At 46.6% G+C, this 17500-nt stretch overlaps 2 protein-coding genes across 2 annotated transcripts in view; one reads left to right on the forward strand and one right to left on the reverse strand.

Moving 5' to 3' along the window:
* The window catches only part of LOC134102806 (polypyrimidine tract-binding protein 1-like), a gene marked incomplete at its 3' end in the record, with an annotated part of 8915 nt that extends 3227 nt beyond the window's left edge, over positions 1-5688 (reverse strand). Inside the window, 3 exon segments of the mRNA XM_062557051.1 lie at positions 3166-3196; positions 4621-4671; positions 5571-5688. Of these exon segments, the coding sequence (XP_062413035.1) occupies positions 3166-3196; positions 4621-4671; positions 5571-5578 (90 nt within the window).
* A 4030-nt stretch (positions 5689-9718) lies between these two features.
* Positions 9719-16915, forward strand: LOC134102327 (uncharacterized). Its single transcript, XM_062556406.1, has 4 exons — positions 9719-10439; positions 11307-11530; positions 14889-15254; positions 16454-16915. Exons 1-4 carry the CDS (start codon positions 9719-9721, stop codon positions 16724-16726), a joined length of 1584 nt encoding a protein of 527 aa, XP_062412390.1. The 3' UTR covers positions 16727-16915.
* The last annotated feature ends 585 nt before the right edge of the window (positions 16916-17500 follow it).

The raw sequence follows: 17500 nt of genomic DNA on the forward strand, positions 1-17500 counted from the left end.
TATACAGACCCGTCCCCTCCACGGTCCACTGCTGCTGCTGATATACAGACCCGTCCCCTCCACGGTCCACTACAGACCAGTCCCCTCCACGGTCCACTACTACTACTGATATACAGACCAGTCCCCTCCACGGTCCACTACTGCTGCTGATATGCAGACCAGTACGGTCCGATCCACTACGGCTGGACCCAGTACGGTCCGATCCACTGCTGTTGCGCTGGCCCCTAATCTCATCTCCAGGTGAAGACAGAGTATCTATCTGCCGTTAATGGCCCTTAGCACGCGGCACCTCGACGCCTGTTGTGTGTGTTGTTATCTAATCACTGAGGCGGACAGTGTGTGTGTGTGTGTGTGTGTGTGTGTGTGTGTGTGTGTGTGTGTGTGTGTGTGTGTGTGTGTGTGTGTGTGTGTTAATTTGGGTACTCATGTGTGTGTAAGTGGGCAGGGGAAGGGGGCTACACATATTTGCATACTCTGAAAGGAACCCATTGACCTGGCGAGCCCCCCACTGTTGCAGCAGGGCTTTGGAAACGAGGCTCCATCGATGGCTGCTGAAGGTAAACAACCAGCTGTTGGGACATAAAGACTCATCTGCATATCGCCGTCTCACACCGCATCCAGCAGCGCCGTTAACACCAGCCGCCCCACCTCAGCCGGCCACTAAGGGGTTAAACCCCCACAGCAAACCCACCTCAGCCGGCCACTAAGGGGTTAAACCCCCACAGCAAACCCACCTCAGCCGGCCACTAAGGGGTTAAACCCCCACAGCAAACCCAAGAGCACACAGCGTGGAGGTGCTGGTTTGGGCTCCATCAGGCTGCTCTCCTGCTCCCCACAGCTCTCCTACAGGCTGCTCTCCTGCTCCCCACAGCTCTCCTACAGGGCAGGGCTGCCTGCTAGCGATGACAGCAGTCACGGGAGGCATCCGTGAGCCCTGCCAACAACAGCAGCAGCGGCAGCCTCGCGAGGGGAAATCTGGTTTGAGGAGCTGGCTGTTTTACAATGGAGCCACTTCCTGTTGGGGCAGTGTGTGTGTGTGTGTGTGTGTGTGTGTGTGTGTTTAAAGGACCTCCTCTTTGAGGTGCTCTGTTGGTAATGACAAACCCTGAGAGGAACACAGGAAGCACTGAGGACAATTACAGCCATGACACACACACACACAAACACACACACACACACACACACACTCTCCCTCTTCCCTTCCTGTGCAGATAAAACACTGCTGGCTCAGCCTTCGCAGGAATAAAGAAAGCAGCTACTCCAAAGACACACACACTGACACACACACACACACACACACACACACGGTGTGTTGGAAGACTTGGCCTTTGTTCTGTGTGCAGGAGCACCCCCAGCACGGTGCATACCACAGCAAGGACCTACACACACACACACACACACACACACCCAGCCCGGTGCATACCACAGCCGATTATCTGTGTGAGGCGTCTGTGGAGGAATGCGGCTGATCTGGGGTGACCTGAGAGGGCAGAGCTGCACTGGGGCAACAGAACCACAGCAGAGGGGCAGGAGCCACCAGTTGCCCTCCACCCACCGCACTTAATACCCCGATGGGTGATACCCATTAGTTGCCCTCCACCCACCGCACTTAATACCCCAATGGGTGATACCCATTAGTTGCCCTACTCTCTCTCAGCAGTTAATACCCTGATGGGTGATACCCATTAGTTGCCCTCCACCCACCGCACTTAATACCCCGATGGGTGATACCCATAAGTTGCCCTACTCTCTCTCAGCAGTTAATACCCTGATGGGTGATAAGTGCCCTACTCCCACAGCAGTTAGTGTGTGAGTAGTTAGTGTGTGTGTGTGTGTGTGTGTGTGTGTGTGTGTGTGTGTGTGTGTGTGTGTAATCTGGTTAAATGGAGTCGTGTGTGTGAGACGGCTGGGGAGGAGCAGAGGGAGGACTGGTTGGGAGGAGGAGGAGGAGGAGGAGGAGGACTGGTTGGGAGGAGGAGGAGGAGGAGGAGGAGCAGAGGGAGGACTGGTTGGGAGGAGGAGGAGGAGGAGGAGAGGGAGGAGGAGGAGGAGAAGGGGGACTGGTTGGGAGGAGAGGGACAGAGGGGGAGGAAGTTCAGCACAGGAAGTGGACCACAGGAATGCACCCACGGTATTAGGCTACAGGCAACCACTTGCACACCCCATAATTACCATACGTCGCCCCGGATACCGCTCCGTTCCCACAACAACTAATGAACATGTTGACGGCCAATGAACACGCAGCGTGGTCTCTGGTCCATACTAGGGGCTGACTGGGAATCAATGACTGAATCTACACTAAATATATTTTCCTGAAAGGAAAGCAAAAAGCTACAACAATTTTTTTTCTACATTCAAGATGTTTCACTTGAAACTGGACTATTACCAGTCTGAACATGAAGTGCAAACACAGCTTAAGACAACAAAACAGCACACACACACACAAACACACACACACACAGGCTGCTGGACACACCCAAGTGTGTAATCTAGCCAGTGAGTCCACGTCACTGGTTGCCATGGCGCTAAGTGGGCCTGACCATTGTTAAACAAATGGGAACCTGCCGAGCAGCGACGTCTCACTCCAGCAGTGGCCTTGGCTAACAACGCCGTCATTTCCAGCCATTGTCCAGCGAGCTGGCGAGTGGGCGGAACAGGTTAGAGAGGTTTTACAGTCAGTGTGTGTGTGTGTGTGTGTGTGTGTGTGTGTGTGTGTGTGTGTGTGTGTGTGTGTCAGGTTTTACAGCGTTAACCGGCAGCTCTCGGTCCTTCCTCTCTGGCACCGATGCCCAAACATGCCACAGCACGTCCTGCTAACTCAGTTACACGCGACCGCCCCGGCAACCTGCGCCACAGTTACACGCGACCGCCCCGGCAACCTGCGCCACAGTTACACGCGACCGCCCCGGCAACCTGCGCCACAGTACGCGACCGCCCCGGCAACCTGCGCCACCGGCACACAGCGCCGAGAACGCGTCACTTAACCAACGGGTGGGAACGTGCCAACGAGCAGAGCAGCGGAGTGTGTGTGTGTGTGTGTGTGTGCAGAGCAGCATAGATGTCTCCAGGGCAGAGATCTGCACCTTTCCCCTCTCAGGCACGGCAGCCAGCCTCCGACCCAGGCGGGGTGTGTGTGTGTGTGTATGATGGGGGGGGGGTGCTTACCTTTGTACCAACTGTAATGTCGTGGACAACGCTGTGGAGAGAAACAGAAAAAAGTGAAGTTAAGTTAGACAGCCTATAATGTGATCATAAATATACACATTGTGTGTAGCCATGAGAAAACATACACCATGATACTACTGTACTATACTCTACTGTACTATACTATACTATAGCGGATATATGCGGCTACTACTACGCACACAGAGACAAAGAGGGAGATGAAAGCGATCTTTAAAGGGCAGATTAATCCATGGGCCCATGCCTGTCCTTCTGTGTCTTCTGGGTGGGGGTTTCAACACAATGAGGCCATGGAAATCTGCACCATCAGGAAGTAATTAGGCTAGTGTGTTTACGCGACCAAAATGGCATCCAGACATTCTTATTGGATAAAAACAGCGCATATCTTTCCAGCCCGAGCTGAGCACTCAACACCACAAAGCTGCTCTACATGCACGAGCTCAAAAACATGGAATGAAACAGGAACATTTTTCTGATGTTTTCTCTCTCTCTCTCTCTCTCTCTCTCTCTCTCTCTCTCTCTCCCCCTCTCTTTCCTCATGTAGAGGCTACACACTAAACAGGGCCAGCTCTTTCCCACAGTGTGTCCCAAACATAAACTCTTGAGTATGCGTCTCCCATGGGATGCACTGATGCCCATGTGTCCCAAACATAAACTCTGAGTATGCGTCTCCCATGGGAGGCACTGATGCCCATACTGAAGAATCCCCTCCCGGCTCTAACTGGAGTGGAACAGAGGGCTCTGCATGCATACTAGTCTACAGACAGACCGATACACAGATGCGTACATTAAAGTACAGAAAAATAACATACTATAGAAAAGTGTTGAGTGTCATGAAACTAGTCTAGTCCATTCTACACATCAGAGCCAAAAGAAACGTCCATCTGGACAGAACGCACATGAATCCGGGGTAAAACTGGACTGGTCGTGCTGACCACCAGCCAAGGGTCTCAACATGAGCTACGCAGGAGCATGGAACTTTAGGCCCCCTCTCGACCACACACACACACACACACACTCACAACCCCCCAGGACTAACGCAAAACACAAGACCGTCATTTAACAGCCAGACTCGTTCCCTCACTCAAGTTACAGGTAACCTAAGCTCCCCTGGCCCCTGAAGATGAAGTCAGCAATACAATGAACAACGGCAACTAACCAATAAAATATTCATGAGGATACAATAAGGATACACCACACAAAGGGAAAAAAACATTCCAGTCTCTCAAGTTTGTTAACTTGAAGACATAGGCCTACTTCCTCTTATTACCTCTATGCTTATTGACGCAACAGTTTACTGAACGAAACTGGAAGCTTACAAAACAATCAGCAAACTAATGAAAATAAACAATATGAAATGCAATCTAACCAAAATGTACATAACTGACCCCGCCTGGCACTACGGAACTGGTGTTAATGCACAAAGAGTACACTTACTCTAATTCTGCGTAAGTGGATCCCATAGGATACAAGTCAGTCTCTAGGCGGCTGTTGAGAAAAATGGGAATGAGTAACCTTACCAGACAGACGAATGAGTTAACGTCACATTAACAACACATTGCTTTTAAATCCACAGCCAGCAAGCACGTAAGCTGAATTAAGTAACTGCATGGCAAGTTTATTTGGCCGAGATAGAATGTGCAGGGCAGAGCCGAGAGTGCATCATCTTACCGCTGCATTCACACTTCTACGCAGAGGAAGAGCGATGCTCAAGCAGGGTCGGGACTGCGCGACTGAAGCTACATCTAACTTGCTAGCCAAATTAGCGCCTCACTACCGGACTCATAGCAAAACAAACAAAAACTTTCCATTGCCTACAAGAGTGATTCGGCTACAATGATGGCAAAGGACACTGCAACCAGGTCTAGTTCAAGCGAATATGCCACAAAAGCCACAGGTGGTCAGTCATCGCCCATCAGTCGCTAGAAGGATAGTCGTTTTGCGGTAACGTTAACGTTAGGTTGGTTGAGGGAAGGAATATTCTTGGACTAGCAACTGGTAAAGTTAGTTATCGAGTTCAAAGAAAGAAAAAAAAGAAAACGCTTCAGTTCAAACATGTAACGTTATTTACATGTGATGAAAGGAACTCTTCTCAAACCGTAGAAACGTAATTTATGACTTAACACAACAAGCTGCTTCATGAACAAAAATATCACAGCGTGGATCAAAAGCTTGACTCGTTTGCTGGTCTAAGTTATGTTTCCATCGCAACCTCCTGACACGTTTGATGAAGTAACGTTGGTTAACCCTAATTAATCAAAGTTAACGCGTTGCAATTAAAGACAATAACTTGGAAAACTTTGCCAATATGTAACATCAATGCGACAGCGCTGCGTGCAGGGTCATTGGTTAAAACAAGACAGAGAAAAATATGTTTCAGAACTCACCCGTCCATTGCACAAAGAGGAACTAGCCAGCTACAAGTAAGATCAGAGAATACGCTGCTTGGCTGAGTTTTCTTATAACGTTAGCTTGACAAAATGGCGGAGGCCAGAGTGCATCGAGGCGGTCTTCGATGAGCGCACTGATTGGGGAACCTCGAGAAATAGTGGGCGTCTCAATCCACAGGTTACTTCTGATAGGATGTGACTATTTTGTTATCAGTGTGTGTATGTTTGTGCAGTCTTTGTCAGACGCAACTTTTCATTTATTAGCCTGCCATGGTTTTTTCTTGTGTTGGCGCATGATTCTTTTCTTTTCTTTTTGAGTAGGCTAATAATCTATCATACTAATGTGGGTGATGTGCTAGGCTACTTGTCTAGATATTAAGGAAAACAGAGAACAAGTCATAAAACTATCGATTAGTTGCTTTTCACGTTGTAAATTGTATTTTTCCTTGCACGATTTAAAGAAAGAAAGTTCAACTGTTAATAGGTTAGAACTAGGCCTACAGTTTATCAACAGGATATCTGATAGCCTACTGCAGTTTGCCTAATAAATATTTCAAGTGAATGAAGTTTCGATTTCATCATCTAGGTTACTTTCATCCTGTCTTGGGGCTATGAATGAAATTACATTTGTATGGCTCAACTGACCCAAACAACACACACACACACACACACACACACACACACACACACACAGCCCCTTTGTCATCAGCCTTTCGCATGGACCAGCACTCCTTACATCCTTGCATGGAACATGGATCTGTGTCAGCATAATGATGGAAAGATATTCTAACCTGTTTCGGACTACATGTCTCTTGGCACAGTCAGGCCGGTGTGGTCACAGTCGACACAGTCTCCTGATCAAACCTTTATCTTTCGGGATGGCTGTCGGTTAGATTTCAGCGCTGACTGCCATCAAAGGCTCCAGGAGATCTTTGATGTCGGCTATAAAGCCGGTGAGACAGAGCCACTTGTGAGCACCAGGTGTAGTTTCAGTTCACCAATCTCAGCTGCCATGAGACAGAGCCACTTGTGAGCACCAGGTGTAGTTTCAGTTCACCAACTTCAGCTGCCATGAGACAGCAAATGCCTGAGGCTATATGCAATGTAGATATGCACATGTCAGATGAAGATATGGTACATCTCAGATGTAGATGCCGGTATTGTATATGTCAGATGAAGATCCCCATGGTAGCCTATGTCAGATGAAACAGGCTAAAAGTCAGACATGGACATTTGGAGAAGACTTAGGCTACCCACATTAGTTACCACCCCCACTTTTAGCTCTGCTTTTATGTCATGTCATGAAATAATAATAAGGCCTCCAAATCGGCTCAGGTGACTGTTTGTTTCAGACATGCTATACCCTTATATTGGCCCGTGGTGGGAATACACAAACGTAAGCCTTCTTAAGTCATTGTATTATTTTGGCTTCGATCTGAAGACTCTCTGTATCACATGACAGGAGCATCATTAATTACTGTATTGTTCCCTTTTCAGGAAATTACCCTTTGCCGGTGGGTGTGAGGTGACACACCTGCTTGAAAATAAATAGTTGATGGCCCCTCGAGACAAGATACGGCAAATAGTCTGTGGCAAGATACACTAAAATAGTCTGTAGCAAGATACGTCAGGGAGACTATGAACTCAACAGCCGCTTTGCAGTCACTTTGTCTATAGTGCAACGAGTTCCACATATTAAACAGACTATTTACAATAGTAAGTAAGTAAGTAAATGTTTATATATGCATAGAGTGCACCTCACCTAATTCTAGGCTACAACAGAACTAGAAGAAGAAGAAAAGAAAAACACATCAGGAAAGTATGCATAAAATCAAAGGAGTTAAAGGACTGACATAACTTTCAGAAGACTAGAATCGATCAAATAAGAATGGAAAACACATAAAGCAAATTAGATAATTAAATTGAACTGAAGGTGGTAGAAAAACACAATGTGTGAAATCAATTAATCAAGTACATTTTGAGTACATCTTTCAAATAAAACCATAAGCCAATCAGACTAAGAGCAAGAGAAAAAAGATAGCCCAACTATGGGTCTTAACTTGGCATAGGAGACATCCAGGGCCAGCAACAGAAGGCTCAGTCACCTTGTTTGAGGAACTAAAAAATAAAAGTTGGCCTAGATGTTCTCGCTATATATAATAATAAGGTAATAATAATAATAATAATAATAATACATATGTAATAATAATAATAATAATAATAATATAATTATATGATTATATCGATTTTCTGATATAATTTAAAAACTTAACATGAACGCTGACCAGCAGAAAAAGAATTCACAGATGTTTCATCAAAAAGAGACATAAATGACACCCATGGAATTAGCCTATTGTAAGATTTCTAGTTCTAGGCCTTCTATGATATTCTAGCACTTCTTAATATCTTAATACTTCTAGTCTCATAATATGTGGGCGATTTCGACATCACATATTCATAGTATAACTAAGTCAAAGATTGGGATAAATGCAGAGCCCAAAATTCCCTCACAGGATCAAAAAAGTAGGCCTACCTACTTACTTACTTATCTATTACCACTGTATTATTATGCTAGGCCTATGTAGGCCTCTTTGTTTTATTTCTTGTGTAGGCATTTTGTATGCTGTAGGCCTAGGCTATTGTAGGCCTATTAGGATTTGTTAGTTTGCTATTTTTCATATTTAATAATTTGTAAAGCACTTTGCAATCTCTAAGATGGTATACAAATTGATTTGACCTGACTATTCTATTTCTTTCTTGTTTGGGCTACACACGAGGCCCAAAAAACTGGTTCTGGCCCAGGCCCAGGTCAAAACTGACATTAAATCATTGTAGTGAACGGGATGTGCGACACCCGCCATAGGCGACACCTGCAGGCCCCTTGGACTGGGTGACGGCAAACTCAATTGACAGCTGATCATCAGATTTCAGCGAAGCGCCCAGCCAGTGCGCTTTTGGATGGTTGACTTGACCAGAGAGGGTTAAAGCGGAGTAATGAAGGATCTTTGACTTTAATGATCTTGGATTCCAAGACTTTGAAAAGTATGTTGTTTGTTCTATATCTAAACAACACGAGACGTCAGAATATTACAACGGAATTGTTTTCACAACAGTGTTCCATTGTATCAACTTCACCTTGTCAACGTTGTTTCAAAAACTCACAATTTAGTTTTGGAATTGAAGTCAGTTCAGTGACCGCATAGCAGGCATATTCTCTCCTCTGAGATATTTGTGGAATCCTACAATTTAATAGTATAACAAAGTACATCTGTATTGTCTACTCTAAATGGACGAATCAGTCGCTAGAAGGGACGTGGATATGTTTTCTGGGGTAAGTTAATTAACATTGATCAGATTTAGCCTTGATGCTAGCGACTGTGACTAATGTTAGCAAGCTAAGAATTAACCCTTAGCAGCTATACATTCTTTGAATTAACCTTACGTCATTATGTCCGGAAGTGTTTTGTTCAAGTTCAAGTTCAAAGTTGATTACAAAAAGCATTAATTATAAGTAATGAAATACCTTGGGTTCAAGTTCAAGTTAATGTCCACATAGTGATAGCATAACAGCTGTAAGCTAATTGTTCATTTGACAAAAAAAAAGAAGAATTATTTTACATGTCATGTTGTTGTTGTTCTTTGGCCAAAGAGGGAACTTATCCCGTTTAGCCTAACATTGACTACATTTTACATTCATTGACAGAGCTAACATTAGCTGATTTTGGCGTATTTGTTTTGGTTAGCTCTAGCAGTAATATTAGAAGAGGAGCTAGCTAGCTAGCCAAAGGCTCTTTGCCGCTTATGGTCTACTGTTCACCATTATCGCTACTGTTCAGTTTTATGTAGGATAATGTTAAGCTTTTACTAGTTGGCAGCTGAACCCGGTTATTCAGAATTGCGCGAAATAAACCAAATGCAGTTACTCTGAGCTTTATTTTCACCTTCAGCTCATGGAAGACTTCTACAGTGGGGCCTTGCTGCATAATATGGTTGAGGACTTCAAGAATTTGGTGGCTTGGACTCATTCTCACTCCACCATTTGTCCACACATCCCTTATCCAGAGGAGGGATACAGGTTGGAGGAGGTGAATACGTTTGTGCTCCCATGGAATTGCTCTGCTGGACATGCGTACAACTGGCCCCTGATGTCACTCTCAGACCAGGTTGAGGAGGCGAAGAAGGCCCTGAGGAAGACGAGGAAGAGGAAGAGAGCCCCTCCCCCATCAGAGGAGGAGGAGTTAGAGTTTGCAGAGGAGCCAGCTGACCTTAGTGTTGCTCAGGAGGAAGGTCCAGCTGAGTTGGACGACAGCCGAAGCAGCCTTGTCACTCATGTGTCAGGGGAGCATGAGTTTGATGGCAGCAGAGAGCAGAGAGAGGTCCTGACCCCAGACGAGCCCAAAGCCAAAACTCCGAAGAGGAGGAAGAAGCCGCCGTGCGTGAGCACTGGCACGCCACGAGAGCAGGCCTCAGCCTCCGCCTCCGCCGCGTCCGCCTCAGAGAACAGCGACGGCCCCAGTCTTCCCCAGATCCTCAGGATGGCTGAAAGTGCCCTCCAGCAGATTGAGCGCCTCGCCGACGACTTCACGGCCAGCGGGCGTGTCCCTGACGAGCCCCTGACCAGCATGCACCAGGAGGACCTCGGCTCGGACACGGACAGCGCCACAGAGGACGAGCTCGTGGTCAGATCTCGGAGCGGAGGTGGGGACGCAGTGTCCACCACGGCGTCGCGTAGCCAGCGGAGGTCGCAGTCCGAGGGGCAACTCTCCCCTGGCACCCCCGGGTCCCCCCCCGGGTCCCCCCCCGCCGGCCCCTCCACTGCCCCCTCCACCGGGGGCAAGAGCGCCAAGAAGGCAGCAGCGACCACAAGTACGTGTGCACCAGGGCCGGGGGGGGGGGGGGGGCTCAGGCAGTACAGGTCCTACCACATATAGTGCCAACCATTCACTTAGACCAGAGGTGCGGGCTCAGGCAGTACAAGTTCTACCACATATCTTTGCCAGCCATTCACTTGGATCAGAGGTGCGTTCAAATTTGGCAAACAGGGGCGAACGTTCGTGGTGAACATGTGAAGGGTTAAGCCTCTAAATCCGTCTGACCACTTTTTTTTTTTAAATGAGCATTTTGTATCAGGCTCCTATAGGGTTTTGCCTACAAATCAATATTTCAGACCAGGAAGAGAATGGTATTTAGTGAGTTTTGAAGCTAAATTATTTAATTAACTTACACTATGTAAAGAGCATCTCTTTGAACAGAGTTCTTTGAACAGTTAAATTTGAACGATTTGGTGTTAACATTCCATTCTAACAGTAATTGCATTGTTGCGTTCGTCAAACTCACGTCCAGTTTCACTGTATGTTCGCGGAGCACTAACTCTTCAGACTGTTTGCGATTGTTACCAAACGTCCAGCAAAAACTCAAGGCTAACGGAATACTGTTTGTGAGCGTTTGCAAACGTTCGCCTTTGTTTGTGAACTTGAACGCACCTCGGCTGATTCTAATTAGCACAACTCTTCAGCCATGTAGAGCAGCTATGAGATCACCTGTGTTTAGTGCACAGGTAGAACCAGGACATGATTGGACTTTTACTTTCTGAAGCTGGAGTTTTCCACTTCCGTTTCAGGCCTATATGATTGACATAAATGACACGTATTTGTTTGTTAGAGGATGAACTTGAGGTCACTTGCTCTCTGCTTATAACTACATTCTTCTTTTGTCTGGGCTCTCTGCCTGCAGAGAAGATCAGTGGAGTTCTGGGAAGCGTGTGCAACCTGGTGAACTTCCAGGCGTGGCGGACGTCGCTGAGTGGGAATGACGGGCGGCTGCTGGGTGACCTGGCGCTGGTGGAGCTGGACGCACTGCTGGGCTCCTACCTGCGCTACCTGTGGGAGGGCGGCAACCGCCACCTCACACACGCCCTCATGGTGCTCCAGGCGCGCAGCATCGACCGCTACATCAAGGTGTGTGTGTGTGTGTGTGTGTGTGTGTGTGTGTGTGTGTCTACCTGCGCTACCTGTGGGAGGGGGGCAACCGCCACCTCACGCACGCCCTCATGGTGCTCCAGGCACGCAGCATCGACCGCTACATCAAGGTGTGTGTGTGTGTGTGTGTGTGTGTGTGTGTGTGTGTGTGTGTGTGTGTGTGTGTCCAGACACTTCTCTCAGCCCAGAGATCATGCCATGGAACACATAAGGGCCTGTGTCCGACAATCACCAATTTTCCCACAGCGCTCAGAGCGTTGAAAGTTCAAATCTGTCAACAGCGTTGGACTCGATGTCATTTCCCTCACAATGGCCGTAACCTAGCAATAATAAATACTTGACCGTAGCGCTCTAAAAAATGAGGTTGAGGGCGCTATCAGCACAAGAACGTGATTGGTGGACACTGGCCCTTATAGATATCATGCTATGGTCCCTTATAGATGTCATCCTATGCTCCCTTATATGGTCCCTTATAGCAGGGCTGTACACTGCGAGCAGGTCGTCGCATTTGCGCGCAAATATATATTAGTGCGAATATACAATTTAAAATGCTCGCACACGTGCGAGTACTGATTTCAACCCTTTCATTCGCATTTTGCTCCTAAAATGAATCCACACCAAGTGGATGAAAGTATAGTACAATTTTCGCGCATCTAATTTCAGAGTTGACAACTCTTACGCACCTGGCTAGACACTCATGCTTTCAGCATCAACCTCGCAAGAAATGTCACTCCAAATCCAGTCTTCTTTTTTCTTCAATCTGTTCGTAATTAGTTGGTGACTATGCGATTACCGGTGAAACGGTAAAAATGCTATAAATTATAGATAATGTTGACTGTAACAATTACCGTGTTCATTTCAAATAGGCTATTATTATCACGGTTGATATAGCTAAACATGGTGTGGAAACCGTGCGTTAAATTCCTCCCAGCTTCACCCAAGCCTGCATTTGACATAGGCCTGGTAGACTTCTATGAAACAAAGATGGTATCCTGATTCAGTTGTCTAAATGATGTATAACCACGGTTCGGTGTAGGCTACATCTGCTTTAAAAAGGCGGAACACATTCATCGCAAATATGCGCTGTATCATATAGCCATCATATATGTATCATATATGCGTCTTTTTATGGCTACATTCACATTAAATCCATTCCACTAACGTTATCAGGAGGAGAATACCGTAACGTTTTATTTTCAGCACTGGTTGTCACTCATTGGATAGCCTGTAACATATAAAGGCTACCAGACTCCAAGACAAGTCATGGTAGAGTAAGTTAAGCACCCAGCCAACTAAAGATGACCAAGAAAAAAGTGAACGGACAACTCATAATGCCATGCTACGGTGGCTACTTAAATCATAGAAGTTCACATTGCTGGACACTAATCTTTTCTATTACACCGGAAATATTTGTCTTTCCCGTTGTAAGTATTTTGAATTTTTGAATATATAACATTCATGTTATTGAATGAAAACATGTAGGCTATCCTTGAACTATGCGTTTATATTTTCCTAAAACCGAATGAAATCTAATTATGTCCACGTAGGCTACGGTACTGCTTAAAGTGACAGGCACTCAATTAGACTTACACACCACCCCTGTAATATCATTAAAGACAAGTGTTAGTGTAATCAATATGAAGTATTCAAATTACTTTTAATTTTAAGCTAAGTAATTATGCAGAACCTTTAATGCTATGAATTGTTAACAAAATGTATACAAATTCTGAATTCAAAATATGAAATAGAAACCAGACAACCCATTTTCTGTGTGTGTGCAGGGTTTGAGCAGAGACTAGGATTGCCACTGCTGTGAATGATCTGTATCCTGCTTAAGGCAATAAGGTTTTCAAGGAAATTTCATAGTGCTCCTAAATTTTTTTCTGTGCTCCTACATTTTTTAATTTAGGAGCACCTATGCTCCTAGTGAAAAAGCTAAGCGTACAGCCCTGCCTTATAGATATCATCCCATGGTCCCTTATAGATATCATCCCATGGTCCCTTATATATGTCATCCTATGGTCCCTTATAGATATCATGCTATGGTCCCTCTCAGTCTGTTCCCAGAGCGTTTCCGGTTGAAACATTCTAAACCATCTCAGATACTTTGGAATGAAAACAAATGAGGTTTTAGCCTAGTGTTGTACAGAATGTTGATTTTAAAACATCTGTTGCCATTAGCTCAATGTTGTTTTCTGTGCCTTGGGAACGCACATGCTTGTTTATGCTGTAGAAAGGGTCTGCTTTCTTGCCTGGTGTATATGAGTGTATGGGGGTGTAACTGGGTACTCTGGTGTATTTGAGTGTATGGGGTTGAGTGTAATGTAGTGTAGTGTAATGGGGTGGAGTGTATTTGAGTTGAGTGTAATGTATTGTAATGTAATGTATAGTGTAATGTAGTGTAATGTATTGTAATGTAATGGTGGGGAGTGTAGTGTAATGTAATATAATGTGTAGTGTAATGTAGTGTAATGTAGTGTAATGTAAGTAAGGGATAATGTATAGAACGCCGGTCATTATCGGAAAATAATTCCCGACAGGACGGACAGAACCCCGACGCGCAGCGGAGGGGTTTTGCTTCGTACTGAAGGGAATTATTTTCAGATAATGACCGGCGTTCTATACATTATCGCGCTTATTATATGGCTACTTGCCAAAACGAGAAAATCAACTTATCTCAATGTGTCTTTAGCAATAACTTGGCTACCGTTTCGTGGCTTCCGCAACAACAAGCGGAGTGAACCTGTTGCCATTGGCAGCGGTCATTATACCTTCGGAGCGGTCAATATGCAGATATAACGGACCGGTAGAACGTTGAGAGGCCCATTCAAAGTGAATGGGAGCTCCCTCAACATTCTAGAGAGCCATATAATAATGTAATATAATGTATAGTGTAATGTATTGTAATGTATTGTAATGTAATGGTGGGGAGTGTATTTGAGTTGTAAGTGTGTTGCTTGCACTCCAGTCGCAGGGCTGCTTCCACTGCTTGCTGCAGTCCCCTGAGCTGCCCGTGTGTAATGTAGTGTAGTGTAATGTAGTGTAATGTAGTGTAATATAATGTCATGTGATGTAATATAGTGTAATCTAATGTAATGTAATGTGCTCCAGTCGCAGGGCTGCTTCCACTGCCTGCTGCGCTCCCCTGAGTTGCCCGTGTGTAATGTAATGTAATGTAATGTAGTGTAATCTAATCTAGTGTAATGTGCTGTGCTCCAGTCGCAGGGCTGCTTCCACTGCCTGCTGCGCTCCCCTGAGTTGCCCGTGTGTAATATAGTGTAATGTAATGTAATGTAATGTAATGTAAAGTAATCTAATGTAATGTAATGTGCTCCAGTCGCAGGGCTGCTTCCACTGCTTGCTGCGCTCCCCTGAGTTGCCGGCGGCGGCCCAGCTGCTGGCGGAGTACCTGCGGGCGCTGCGTGAGCGCGAGACGGACGGCTACGGGGCGCTGATCTGCGGCGCCAGCGCGGCCGAGGAGGAGGAGCTACGGCGTGCGGGCGTGCTGGGCCGCGGCTCACCTGCCGCGCTGCTGCACCTGGTGCTCTACAACAACATCCGCGCCTACGGCCCCGCGCACCTGTACCGCATGTGGCCCGCGCCCGCCGGCAAGTTCCGCTTCATGCGCGTGGTGCCCGCACAGGTGGGCGCACGCCCCGAGCTGGACTGCCTGGAGTGGACCGACCCCGCCGACCCCGAGCAGGTGTGTGTACAGGTAGAAGTAGATATACGCTGTTGATCCCAAGCAGGTGTGTATACAGGTAGAAGTAGATCTACGCTGTTGACCCCGAGCAGGTGTGTATACAGGTAGAAGTAGATCTACGCTGTTGACCCCGAGCAGGTGTGTGTACAGGTAGAAGTAGATCTACGCTGTTGACCCCGAGCAGGTGTGTATACAGGTAGAAGTAGATCTACGCTGTTGACCCCGAGCAGGTGTGTGTACAGGTAGAAGTAGATCTACGCTGTTGACCCCGAGCAGGTGTGTGTACAGGTAGAAGTAGATCTACGCTGTTGACCCCGAGCAGGTGTGTATACAGGTAGAAGTAGATCTACGCTGTTGACCCCGAGCAGGTGTGTGTACAGGTAGAAGTAGATCTACGCTGTTGACCCCGAGCAGGTGTGTGTACAGGTAGAAGTAGATCTACGCTGTTGACCCCGAGCAGGTGTGTGTACAGTATACAGGTAGAAGTAGATATACGCTGTTGACCCCGAGCAGGTGTGTGTACAGGTACAAGTAGATATACGCTGTTGACCCCGAGCAGGTGTGTATATACAGGTAGAAGTAGATATACGCTGTTGACCCCGAGCAGGTGTGTATATACAGGTAGAAGTAGATATACGCTGTTGATCCCGTGAGGGAAATTCTGTCTCTGCATTTATCCCAATTTGTGAATTAGTCAACACACACAGCACCGGCAACCCTTCGGTTACAAGCTCGAAGCCCTAACCAGTCTACAGGCCACGGCCACAGGTGTGCTCACCATGACTCCAGGACAACCTGTGTGAGCCTGCAGCTCTGTGTGTCAGTTACTAAGCAGTTCAACTGGTGTGAGCCTGTAGCTTTATGTGTCAGTTACTAACACAGTTCAACTGGTGTGAGCCTGCAGCTTTATGTGTCAGTTACTAAACAGTTCAACTGGTGTGAGCCTGCAGCTCTATGTGTCAGTTACTGAACAGTTCAACTGGTGTGAGCCTGCAGCTTTATGTGTCAGTTACTAACACAGTCCAACTGGTGTGAGCCTGTAGCTTTATGTGTCAGTTACTAAACAGTTCAACCTTGAATTTCCCCTGGGGATCAATAAAGTATCTATCTATCTAACTGGTGTGAGCCTGCAGCTCTACGTATGTGTCAGTTACACTAACACAGCTGGTCCAATGAGAAACGTCCGAATGATTCCACAGACGCCGCTGCGGATGCTGGGCACGCCCTCCGACCCCTCGCGCTGCCCCCTGGAGGACTTCCGTCTGTACTGCACCAAGCACGCGGGCGGCTTCCTGAGCTACAGCGACCCGGTCTACTCCAACGTGCGGCCCACACGCGGCGCCGACCCGGCCAGCGGCGACTGGTACCTCCGCACGCCCATCAGCAAGCAGCGCATGGCCAAGCTCCTCGCCGCGCTGGCACAGAGGATCCAGAGCGCCCGCGCCACACTGGGGGCCCTGCCGCCCGTCTAGCCAGAGCGCCCGCGCCATGCCAGGCTGTGATGCCCGCTTAACGCCGCCGTCTGGGCCCACTCATTTAGTGTGTAATTATGTTGGATGCAGTGCAACAGGGTACCATATATGATAATACATACAGTTACGCAATACAGGAGAAATATGTGAAGAAGGATATGTTTTATGTGTAAGATGTTTATAATTAAAGATGAGTTAAACCGCTGACATGCTTTGGTTTGTTTACTGTTTTCTGCCTTGGAATGATGTCATTTCTTAGAACTATTTTTGTCTTTAAAGCGAGGCCCGGCGTTTTGAGATGTTAGTTTAATGATTGTGAAGGTTAGTTATTGTGAAGTTGTGTATTGTGAAGGTTAGTTATTGTGAAGTTGTGTATCGTGAAGGTTAGTTATTGTGAAGTTGTGTATCGTGAAGGTTAGTTATTGTGAAGTTGTGTATTGTGAAGGTTAGTTATTGTGAAGTTGTGTATTGTGAAGGTTAGTTATTGTGAAGTTGTGTATTGTGAAGGTTAGTTATTGTGAAGTTGTGTATTGTGAAGGTTAGTTATTGTGAAGTTGTGTGTTGTGAAGGTGGTTGGTCTGCTGAGATGAGCACAGATGGCCGCCTGCTGCATCTACAGCTGAGATAGCAGCAACACAAGAGCAGAGGAAAGAGACGAGTTAGAGACACACACTTGTGGAACAGATGTGTTGTCCATACAGATGTGTGTGTGTGTGTGTGTATAGGGATTAACAGATTTGAAGTCGACTAGTCGTGTGTCTGTGTGTGTTTGTG

The sequence above is a fragment of the Sardina pilchardus genome, chromosome 15 (genome assembly GCF_963854185.1).
Source record: "Sardina pilchardus chromosome 15, fSarPil1.1, whole genome shotgun sequence".
Lineage (NCBI taxonomy): Eukaryota > Metazoa > Chordata > Actinopteri > Clupeiformes > Clupeidae > Sardina > Sardina pilchardus.